The sequence below is a fragment of the Sminthopsis crassicaudata genome, chromosome 2 (genome assembly GCF_048593235.1).
Source record: "Sminthopsis crassicaudata isolate SCR6 chromosome 2, ASM4859323v1, whole genome shotgun sequence".
In the NCBI taxonomy this organism is placed as follows: domain Eukaryota; kingdom Metazoa; phylum Chordata; class Mammalia; order Dasyuromorphia; family Dasyuridae; genus Sminthopsis; species Sminthopsis crassicaudata.
The window spans coordinates 290,817,355-290,829,846 of NC_133618.1; the positions used below are offsets into that span (position 1 = coordinate 290,817,355).

The following is a 12,492-nucleotide window of genomic DNA, read 5'->3' on the forward strand; positions in this document are numbered from 1 at the left end:
TGGATGCTCAGAACTGGCCCCAACTGGGTGCTGTATTTTTCTTTTCAGGCTATGTCAAATGCTGCACAACCTCCTACTTGCACAGTGTCCTGTATTGGTATTGTCCCATTCCCTCTGCTTCTCATTTCTCTGGCATTAGCAGTTTGGAGCTTTGCTGCACTGGTGCTTCTAGATTATAGTTCTCAGCAGTCTTTTACTCCTGAAGGGCTATGACTAAACTGCCTATTGAGTCATGAGTAAAATTCTGCGCCTGGACACAGAAGCTCTATACACTACTAGAGAAAAGGGGAAGAGAGTTTAGTGTATAAGAATGAATTTTGTTGTAAACTTTTTTTGGGTCCTTGGGCCTCTATGACAGCTTTATTGTCAGCAGTGTGAGAGATGAGGAACAGGTTCTGAGTGATCTCGGGGTCAATGAATGTCAGTTCAGGTTTCTTTTTAAACTTTATTTTGAATTTGCTCTAATTTAAACAATTTAAAGTTGCTTTACCTTTGGCATATAATTTCTGTTTTGGAGAGGTTTAAGAAATCATGGGGTTCAGAGAAAATGTCTAATACTACATCTTGTTGCTCATATAACCTGGAAGTTCCTATATCTTTTTTTTTCTAAAAAAATCTCCATGGAAGTATAAAACTTATGATAATCTCTAGATAACTTCTACATAAGGCCTTAATAATGTTTTCTGAGCACTTGAACATAGAAATTAGAAATTGGAATGAGTATGTACACATTCAAGATCTTGTTGCTTTTTTCCCATAGTTCCCTTGACAGCAACTATCTTGGTACTCTGGGCCTTTACAACTTCTGTCCAGAGGCAGTGCTAAACAGATGTCTGCAGTCTAATTTAGAAACAGGGTGAAAAGCCTCAGGGGATAGACAAAGAGAGACACCCTAATTCTATAGCTGATCTAAAACACAGGGAGCATGGATTTGTTGATTATCAGTGGAGATTTGTTTTCGAAGCAGGCTTATTTTTCTCCTGCCTCTGACTCCCCTCCCCATTATTCTTTGGGGGAAGAACTACATTTTATTCTTCAAATGCCTGGCAAAAGTCCTTGCTCAGAGTAAGTGCTTAATAAGTGTCTGCTGAATGAATGGATACACTTTAGGTCTTTCTTTTTTGTTTCTGTTTATTTTTCCTTAGCTTTTCCCTGACTTTGGGTAATTTTGTGTTTGACTAAAGTTCTTTGATGCATCAGGATAGGGAAGTGATCTTGAATTCTCAAAGATCATAGTATTGGAGCATAAGCACAAGTACTTTACCTAGAGGGAAGCCTGTAGATAAATGTCATAAGTCAATTATCTAGGAGTTAGCTTTACTAAGTGGAATGAAGCTATCATTAGAAGATTGACCACCAGGTAATGAATCATTTTTGTCACAGCAACTCATAAAAACAGTCTACTAAGAAGTAGAGGGTTTACACTTTGTGTTAGTGGTAGAACCCATACTGATGAAATGATGGTTCTTGAAATATTGAAGTAAGTTAGTAATTGTTAGTAATTTAAAAGAATAGTTTTAAAGCATATGATACAATGTATGCATTTTTAATCTTTCAGAATCTTAGAGCCTTCACTTTTGTATTTTCTAGGGTTTGAATAACAAAAAGAATTTACCAGCAGGGGGTGCCATGTTACGCTGCTTAGAAAACATTGCCACCTTTATGGAAGCTTTGCCAATGGATTCTCCGAGCAACCTCTGGACTACCATCAGTAACCAGTTTCAGACTTTCTTTACCAAACTGCCTTGTGTTTTACCTCTAAAGGTATGAAGTGATTGATCAGGTTTCTTTTTAATATTTTGCTATTAGTTAGAATTCCTTTATGACTCCCCAAGGTGTTCATTCCACTTGGGTGAATTGGTCAAGTCTTGTGATACCCAAAATCAAGAAATAGAAACTTTATTAGTAAAATGTTAGTGTCATGGAAAGTTCCAAGTAAAAAATTCTACTTGGCAAAAAGCAGAGAAAATGCACTTTCCCCAAGCTTATGATGTAAAAAAAAATTCAGTTTTCCTTAAGAGTTAATAAACAAGCAAAGGAGTGTCTATAGCAGTGCTTCTTAAACTGCTAAATGGGTTGAAATTCCATATGGGATCAGTCATATAATTGAATGTGGGAGTCATGAAAAATTTGGTGACAGTAAACGGTATCAAATATGCCCACTAATTCTTTATGTAGAAATAAACAAGCACATCTATCTAATTAGTATGCAAATTTGCTTTCATCTTTTAAAATAAGTTTCCTTATGAATTATTATCAGTAAATGTTTGATTTGTATAATTATTATATACCTATATACTAGGGTCATGTAAAAATTTCTCAGGTGAATAGGTGTCATGAATGGAAAGAGTTTAAGAAGTCACAGTCTTTAGGTTGTGCTTGTTAAGAAATTTATTGCAGTAGGTGTTATTAGAAAGAATAGTGATTGTTTTCTAAAGAAGCTGCATGTTGCATTTAAAAATGTGTTGAATTTGGAATCAGAAAATCTAACTCTTTCTCTTTCTCTTTGCGCCTGTGTGAAGTTGAACAAGGCACACATCTCAGTTTCTTTATCCAAAAACAAGCAGCTTGTACTAGATGACTTGTTTCTTTCAAGTATTGTATTTGTGGCCTTGTGAGCATGGGGAAACTAGAATAATAACCATAAAAGTGTTTGATCACTTATTCATCAAGTTAGAACAAATGATATTTTTTTTGACCATCCTCTCTGCCTTACTTCTCTCAGAGCTTCAATGAAAAGAGGAGAGGTAGCATAATATAATAGATACATACAGAACTTGAAGTCGGGAGAAACTTGATACAAATACTGATTCTCACAGTACTATTTGCTATTTGTGTAGCTTTGTGTAAATCACTTAATCTCTCTGAGTCTCACTTTCCTCATCTGTAAAATGAGGAGTTTGGATTAGATTATGTCTAAGGCTCCCTTCTGCTATGACTATGAGACTATGATGGCATGAATAGAAATTTGGAACTCCCAAACAAATTTTTCATAAAGGTTGTTTTTATCTTTTATGAAATGCAAACATAATAAAATGTGAGAATTAGAAAGAACCTCAAAGATCAAATCTAAGCACATAGAGGAAATGTTATGAAGTGATATGAATTGACAATTGCTTGAATAGAAGGTATAAGAGAGAGTAAGGAATCAAGGATGACCCTTTGCTTATAAGCCTAAATTATTGGAAGGATGGTAGTACCCTTGGCAATTAAAGGGGGATAAGAAGAGGGGAAAGTTTGAGGGACAAGATAATGAATTCAGTTTTAGACATGTTGAATTAAAAATGTCCATAAGATAACCAGTTGAAGATGTCCAAAAGGCAGTTGGAAATGTGAGAGTGAAGGTCAGGAAAAGACATTAGAGCTGGAAAAATATATCTAAGAATCATCTGCATAGCAATGATAATTGAATCCGTGGGAATTTATGACATCAGCAAAAATAATACAGAGGAGATGTAAAGATCCAGGGCAGAACTTTGGGGGATACCTATAGTGTAGGGGTGACCTGAATGAGGATCTAATGTAGAGGAAACCGAGAAGGTGCAATCTGTCAAGTAGGAGATGCATTACAAAATCCTGGAGAAGAGAGTATCAGGAAGAGGATGATTATGCCAGAGACTCAGAGAGAGTACAAGATAGGAAATTGAGAAAAACCCATTAGTTATGACACTTAAGAAGTAATTTTTAACTTTGGAGAGAGAAGTTTCAGTGGAATGACAAGGTAGGAAGTCAGACTTCAGGGAGTTAAGAATGAAAGAAAAGGAAATAGAGATACCTATTGTAGAAAGTTTTCTCAAGTTTATCTAGGAAAGAAAGAACTGTAGGAAGATAGCTAGTGGGGATGAATTGTTCAGGAGATTTTTTGAAGATGAGGAAAAAACATGGATGTGTTTGTAAGTAGTGGGGAAAGTCAGTAAATAGAGACTGAGGACAAGTAAGAGATTTAGAATAATGGAAGGTAAAATCTTCTTTCAGGTAGAATGGAATCAAATGTGTATGTAGAGAGGTGTGTATTCTTGGCAAGGAGGAGAGCCCTTTTGTGAGACAAAGGTAAAGGTGGAGATGATGACCAAAGGCATCTGAATGTTATAAGATGAGGAAGAGGAAAGAAGAGAGAAATCTCAGTGAATAACTTCAATATTTTTAGTGAAATATGAGGCCAGGTTCTCAGCTGAGAAGATTGGAGGAGAAGGAGCTATGGGAATGTGGAGTAAAAAAATGCTTTGTTATAATGATGGCCTAGTTGAGATAATGCAACAATTTAAGGTAGACCCAGTCAACACAGCTTTGTGATTTTTCTCTAGCTTCATTCAGCAATATGTGAAGAGAAATGAAGGTAGCAGATGGTGGGAGGAATTTAAGGTTAAGTTTCACAAGGCACTATCTTTATAGGATCTTGAAGTACTTGAAAGAAGAGGACAGTTAGAGTTGAACTGGTTCCCCAAGAGTAAAGATGGGGAAGGGAAGAGAGTTTAGCTAGTGCAGGTATGATTGTCTGGGACAGAACTGAGTGGTAGATGAGTTGGAGGTCTTTGTGAGAATAAAGAACAGGGTTTGGAGTTGCAAGACAGAGGGAAAGACGTAATGACAACAGATTCTCAGATAAAGACATTTCAGATTTCATGAATGCAGTTATGAAATGTTTGTGAGTGATGTTAATATCAAGAATATAAGTCTCTATGTATTTCTGTGTTTGAGTGGAGCAGCAAGTCATAAGAATGTTTAGGAGGATAGAGTATTTGAGAAAGAACCATTATGCATAAGTCCTCTATTATGAAGGAAGGAAGGAGTTAGATAAGAAACTCTTTAAGTCAAACAGTAAACTTCAAAAAGAAAGTGTTTCTAGAAGGATCTTAAGGAGTTTAGGAATATTCTAGAAGTTTTTTTAGACAATAGCCACCAGGATCTTGATTGGGTGATAAATCTGACTGATGAGGGCTAGAGGGAGAACTTGGAAGTGGTAGTGGAGAGCAAGGAATATAGCAAGGAATACTCCCCACCATGATCAGTAAGTCAGGGAATATGATAAATATACAACCAATGCTAGAAAAAGTAGACATGGAAGATGTGTCATTAGGAACAGGAAGAAGCCAGGTCTCAGAAAATGCAAGAGTGAGATAGAAAAGGATTTATGAGGAAAGTTGTTACCTATGAAACAGGTATTCCAGAGAGAACAGTAGAAGGGTTGAGTTACTTTATATTGGACATTGGAGGAGGGGAAAGGTTGTGTTGAATGGGGTGTGAATTAACAGAGTAGGCAGTAGGGAATGGAAAATGAGGTCTGAACACTGGCATTCAAAATAACTGAATTGGGAAAGGTATGATAGTGTGAAAGCATGTTGATCATTGAAGAATGAGTTTAGGTAGGTTACCATTGTTCCTAGAGATTTGTCCTTAAGTGGACTTTATTAAGTACCAGGCAATTTTGTGGCTAGAAAGGAAAGGAAAGGAGTATGAGAGTAAGGAAGATCTCAAGTTGAGGCAAAATAATCCCTTATGGAAGTGGAGGTGGCCCAAGTGGGTATCTGAAGCACTGAAGGATGGCTGCTTAGGAGGCAGGTGAAGGCAAGACAGCCCTTATGAAAAACGATGGGCCTAGAATTTAGTAGCTTCATCTTTAAAAACAAGGACAAGTCAGTAACTTAGCTGAATTTTCTTTTGCACTCATATTATTTTCCTACATTACATTGATTATTTGTCAATCACACTATAATGATAATTCACATTATATAAAACACTAAGTTTTGCAAAATATTTTACACATATCTAATTTGATCCTTACAATAATCCTTTGAGATAGATGCTTTAAATATCCTCTTTTTACAGTTGAGGGAATTTAAACATCTCATCATCTTTATAGAAGTAACTTTAGGTTCTCCAAAGTTGTGACAGTAAAATACAAGGTCTTATAAGCTTTATCCAGGTACAGAGGAATACAGAGCTGATGATGCTTTGGCTTATCTTGTTTATGAATTAGTGTAATTCTGGAGAGGTTCATTATTAGGTTGGCCAAGGTACATTTCAAAGACTCCTATATAGAGGTGTTGTACTATTTTTTTGGTGGAGGTAGTATTGAAGCATGTGTAGATCTTTATTTGTTCCTCTGATAATGAAATTCTTTTAGTTTCTGTAATATAAAGTTAGCAATATTTTTGTTTGTGAAATAAAATTTTTTGAAGATCTGTTGGAATTCATGTCAGTTATTGATTTTCCTTTATGTAGAATAGACATCTAGTTCCATTTCATAACACTTTATGATTTAGAACAAGAAGGAACCTTAAAGATCATCTTGTTCTTTTTTGTATATAAGAATACTGAGGACTTGATGAGGAAGTGACTATTAAGGATCATACTGGGTATAAAGAACTAGACCTAGGATGATAAAACCCCTTCTTTGATTCTAGATATGATGCTCTTTCAATTGTACTACACAATAATCATACAGATAATAGTAACAGTGCTATTAATCCATCTGCTAGATAGATAATGGATGATGTTCCAGGGGACCATTTAGGAGCATTTAAATCAATTAAAGACTAGTTGAGATAGAGCTAAGTAGAAAAAACAATATCTACCTGACCCAAATGAGCTATTCAATTGCCTTTTTCTGGCCTTCACCACCAAGACAACATGGATTTTGAACTCCATCTGCCTACTAGTTTTCAGGGAGACAAAGAAGCATGTAGTTGCAGGGACATTACAGCCAGTTGGAAAGACACTACCATAATTCTTAATTAAGGGGACAGTTTAGGATCTTGAAAAAAGATGTACATAAAAGCAAATGTCAAATTAACTCTGGATTGAAAGAGAAGAAACAAAACAGTTAACCCCAAAAGAAAGTACTTTTGATTTGTGTGAGTTTTTGTACTTTAGTAGAAACAGAATAAGATAAAAAGCATTGTACTTATATCCTCCAGTTGCTGACAGTATATTATCTTTTATTTCCACACACTAAGAGATGCTTCGTAAATAAAAATCTTCTCATGCTTTAGCTCCACCAGCTTAACATTGGTAACTAAAAGATAATAAAATGTTGTTTATAGAGGTAAAATTTTATTTTTATAAATGCCATATAAGATCACTGACCCATTCTTGACAAAATACTTCCCTATTTATCTAATCCCTTGTTAACTCAGTGTTGTTACTGTTGATTTTTAAAAAAGCTTTCAAAGCTTTTGGAATGCCTATTTGATGTACCCTTGGCTAGACCATGTCCATGTTTTAGTCTCCTCAAAGACGCTAGTAGGTTAATTAGTGAGGCATGATTTTTCCTTGTAAAAATCATTCAGTCTTCCATTAAAGTTAGCTTTGATGACTATGAAAGGGAGTAAATGCAACTGAACTATTCTTTGAAGCTGAGGATTATTTATTCTATTTATATGTCTAAGCCCATAGTGGTTCTCTTAATTATGGGAGAAAGCCTCCTCTGAATTAGGTTAGCATTTTTCCTTCAAAATGGCACATTTTATGCCTATTAGGCTATAATGTAAATTTAACATGTAAATTTATTTCTGTCTTTGGACTATATTAAAGATAAATGACCAATTCATTGTATAAACTATTATTTCTTAAAAGTTACAAACTGTTCAGGAGCTGTGATATTGTATGATTTTTAAAAATCAGATAATTATCTTTTAAATGGATAGTCAAAAGGCAATATAGGTCAAAATTTTCTTAATCTAAAATTAATGCTTAAAAGGACCAATTTTAGTCACAGAGAATAAAAGATAAAGCATGTTTCCCTTTGTCTGGTAAAGAGATAGGAGACTGTGGGTATGGAATATTGTATGGCTAAGTTTTTTCAGTATTTCAAAGGAGGATTTTATGAGGGAAATGTTGGAAAATACTATGATATAAAAACAAATGATATCAATAACACTTTAAATTTAAAAAATAAGATGAATGCTCATGGAAGTACTAAAACAAAACAGGACAAAAAAAGTATTGATTTTGCCCTTCTTTCATTTTTGGTCAGTGTTCTTTAGATTCCAGTTTGAGAATAATGATCTGCCTCCTGAAGATACCTACCACCAGTGCTACAAGGGTATGTCCTTAATAATGATAATAATCATAAAATAATGATTGTTCACATTTATATTATGCTTTCTAATTTACAAAACACTTTTGCTTCCTATAATTTCACATGGTCCTTAGAACCACTCTGTGGAGGTAAGCAATGTTAGCATTATTGTCCAGTTTCACAGATAAGGAGACAAGTCTGAAGTAGTTAAATCAAGGTCACATGTCTGCTTCTTCTTCAGTCACTTTTTGTGGTATGTTGTTTGGTTTGTTGTATCTCAGTTATTACTTAGATCTGTCTATAATGTTATTTCAGTCTCCATGACTATTTTGGATTTGAGGAAGACATAAAGTTGGGAGGGATAGGCAGCATATTTCTCATTTCAAAAGTTTCGTATAATTGAGATCCATTCTTAGAAGCCACTCAGTCTGACCTCCTTATTTTGAAGATGAGGAAACAAAGAGAAATTACTTTGCCGGGGTCATGGAGGAGGTAGAATCTTCAATTCAGGGTCTTGGTCTCTAAATCTAGAACTCTTTCCATTTTACCCATGATGTCAAACTCAAGTAGAGATAGATACCTGTGGGCTGCATATTGACTTAGAAAACCACAAATTACCATTATTTCTGTTTTACTATATTTTTATTTATTCTATGAAATGTTTCCCAGTTACATTTTAACCTGGTTCCTATGAAGAGCAGCATGGAAAACTTCAATTTTTGTATGTCACCATACTACTTTGCTTGTAGGAACATAAAAAATAATCTTTAAGTATTTTAAGATTTGTCATCTGGAAGAGGGAAATTGTTCTGTTTATCCAAAATGGCAAATTTATGGAAATTGAAGAGAGACTAGCTCTGACTTAAAAGAAAAAAGAGTTTCCCAATAATTAGAATTATCCAAGAGTGTAAGAGATTATTTTGGGAGGTGGTAGGCTCCTCACTAGTAAAGGTTTCATTTGGAGACTGAATATTATAGAAAAGATCCTTGCTTTAAGTCCACTTAAGCTGTGTGATCTCTGAGGTCTCATCTTTTCTGAAGTTCATTTATTATGTTCGTTTTGCATGCTTGTTGTAAATATGGGTCATATTTCCCATAGCATGGGAAATATTTTGAGATCAATACAAATGTAGAGTAAAGCAGTTCTGGAATCTAAAATTTTTGAGCACACTCATAAAGATAAAATCTTTAACTGGTTCAGAGTAAGTGACAACACTGAATGTATATCCTTTGATCAATAAATATTTATTCAATACTTATCATACCCAAAACTACTATGTCATATAATGTGGGGATAAAAAGAAGTATTTATTACCTTTCTACAAGAAGTTTCCTATCTATCTGGGGAATTGATATTTAAACTCCAGTCATTAAAAACAATTAAGAGCTTATATATATAGATATATATATATATATACATATATGTATATATATACATATATGTATATATATATATTACTATAAAGTTTTTTTTTACAATAAAACAGTTTTTTAAAGCTCTTTTACATGATTAGCCTATTGATCCTTACTATAGATTTTTGAGATAGATAACATTATTATCCTCATTTTATAGAAGGAGAAACTGAAGCTCAAAGAGGATGTATGAAATTTCTCAGGTAATTAGCTAGTAGGTGAAAGAACCAGGATTAGAACCTAAGTTTTCTGATTACAGATCTTATGTTATTTCCTTTATACCACATAGCTTCTACCTTCTGCTTGTCAGGAGTTAATAACTGCCAAATGAGTGATATATATTTGTCATTAATTCTATAGATATAAATATATCTAGATAGCTCTATAACTATAGATAGCTAGATTGGTCAGAGAAAGCATAATGGAACACAACTTTAATGAATGAATGGAATTCAGATGGAGAATGGTTTGGGAGGACTTTTTGTAAACCAATATATCTCCCAACTTTTATATTGCTGCTTGGTAGTACCAATACATTCCCAGTCACCTAGAGTCAAAGCTTCATAGTCATTTTTGATTTTTGTCTCTTCCTCCTTTTTATATCTGGTTAGTTGCCATCTTTTTGTTTCTCCCCTCCTTTAACTCATGCTTAAACTCAGGCCCTTATTACTTCTGGCCTGAGCTATACAACAGGCTTCTAAATAAGTCTTTCTGCTTTCAATTTCTCCGTTCTCTAATCCTTGCTTCACACATCCATGTCACACAGATCTGACCTCTCTGTTCATTCCTCTATTGATAAACCTTCAGTGATCTTCCATTGCCAAAAAATCCCCAGACCAAACCAAACCAAAATACAAGTAGTATATCCTGGTATTTAAGGTCAGGGCTAAGGACTGGATCTCTGATTTCCTTGGTACAGGGAATTCCTAGATGAGGAAACTTTTGGGGGGTTTAGGGTCTAGTATAGTGTCTTGTACATATTAGACAATAAATAAATGTTGTATTAAGGTATAACCCTGTTCTGCCTTCATGAATTCTGAAGAGGTTATTTTCTGTTGTATATTAATTTCTCTATCTTTTGAAATCCTTTTCTGTTTTTATGATCTATCTTAGGCACACACACATATATATTTTCATACACACACACATATATATATATGCATTATGCCCTCAAATTTGTCATAAAAGCTGTCATTTTTCATCCTCACCAAGCACAGTGCTTGGTAAAGAGTAAATATTTAATAAATGTTAGTATCCTCCCTCTTGAAATGACTTGATATTATTTTGTATATACTGTAGTTATAGATTTGGTTACATCTTGGGTGTTTCATCTTCTTGTATCTCCAAGAATACCAAATGAGTGTCTCGAGGTCAAGAACTGTTTTGTTTTTAATTTTATGTCCTCAGTGTTTAGCATAATACCTTGAATGTAATATTAGTTACATATGTTGGGTGTATATGTCCATATATTTGTATATGTACATGTGTATTTATGAAGAAACATAATTCAACACAAGATGGCAGACATTCCTTTTCCAGTTTTTCATTCTAGTCAATTCAGTTCTCTGATTCAGAGTTTTTCCAGCTGAGCCATGTTGCCTGTCACTTCTGAGGGTGGGTTTAGAAATGATGTCATAGAAAAGAATTGGATTTCTTCCAAGCAATAGCAATGATAGATTGTTGGACTTTCAACCACTGGATGAAGCTGCATTTCTGATGTCTAATGCTTTGTAGGATGCGTTATAAACATGGAGGCTCTTGCCTGAACAACTTTTTGCCTATAAATATAGCCTTTCCAACTATCTTCCAAGCTAAAATTTATGATTTATTACAGCGTCGTAAGATTTTAATTCTGTTTTATTTTGAAGGAATCAACAATTGATTTTTCTTCAACCATATCCCATTTCAGAGTCTGCTGGAACCATTTTCAAAACTTCTCAGCTTTGTCATTCAAAATGCTGTCTTCACATTGGCCTACCTGGTGGAATTGTGTGGCTTGTGTTATAGAGCTTTTACTAAGGTAAGGAAGAATGCATAGTGTGCCAGACTGTATTGAAAGACTTCTTTCATCTCAATGTCAAATCCTAGTTGAGTTATTTTTTCCCCTTAAATGTGAAGAAATTATTAAGTCTTTTGACTTTTGTTATAATAAATATCATTGCAATGAAACTTTTACAAACATTATACTTAGGTCTGTATTTTGAATATTCTCCAGTTATTTTAAAAAATACTAAACACAAGGGCAGCTAGGTGGCGCAGTGGATAGAGCATCAGCCCTGAAGTCAGGAGGACCTGAGTAGCCTCAAGAAACTTAATGTGTCCTCAGACACTTAACACTTCCTAGCTGAGCTGTATAACCCATTTGCCACAGCAAAATAAATAAATAAATAAATAAATACATAAAAATCCCAATCTACTAAACTCTTACTATGTGTGAGACACTGGCAATAAAAAAGAATAGAAAAGAACATGTCTTAAACTCAAGGACCTTAATAATACAATTTGTATATAGCTAAATAAGCATTTTATGTATATATATATATATGTATATATATATATTTAAAACATACAAAGTAGCCTAAAAGGGATAAGGAAAGCACTATTAATGAGGGAATCAGGAAAGGTCTTTTGCAAAACCAGCACAAACAAAAAAAGGGGGTTATACTGATCAATTAATTATAGGATTGGGCATGTGCTAGGTGTTTGTGACACAATATGACATAATCCCTACCCTCTTTGTATATAATAATAAGTAAAGAGGAAGGAAGAAAATATTATAAACAGTCTGGAAAAGAAAGCAAAATTGAATGCAAAGTGATGATGATCATATACTTATATTGCAATTTATGGCACTTATTTGATCCTCATAATAAATCTAATGACTCCTTAGCTTTTATCTTTATACACAATTTGACTGCTTTATAGCATTTGAAATTGTTAAGTAGTTCAGGTATTATTATCCTCCCATTACAGAAGAGGAAACTAAGACTCAGGAAACTATCAGATCTTGTCCAAGATTATATGATTAATAAGTAACATAATTGAATTAGACATAATAG

At 34.1% G+C, this 12,492-nt stretch overlaps 1 protein-coding gene across 13 annotated transcripts in view; it reads left to right on the forward strand.

Moving 5' to 3' along the window:
- UNC79 (unc-79 homolog, NALCN channel complex subunit) overlaps positions 1-12,492 on the forward strand; it is a 318,327-nt gene that overhangs the window by 251,383 nt on the left and 54,452 nt on the right. For all 13 annotated transcript variants that reach the window (XM_074289679.1, XM_074289683.1, XM_074289680.1 and 10 more), the window contains 3 exons: positions 1,591-1,764; positions 7,976-8,044; positions 11,343-11,453. In XM_074289679.1, the coding sequence (XP_074145780.1) occupies positions 1,591-1,764; positions 7,976-8,044; positions 11,343-11,453 (354 nt within the window). The remainder of the gene's footprint in view (positions 1-1,590; positions 1,765-7,975; positions 8,045-11,342; positions 11,454-12,492) is intronic.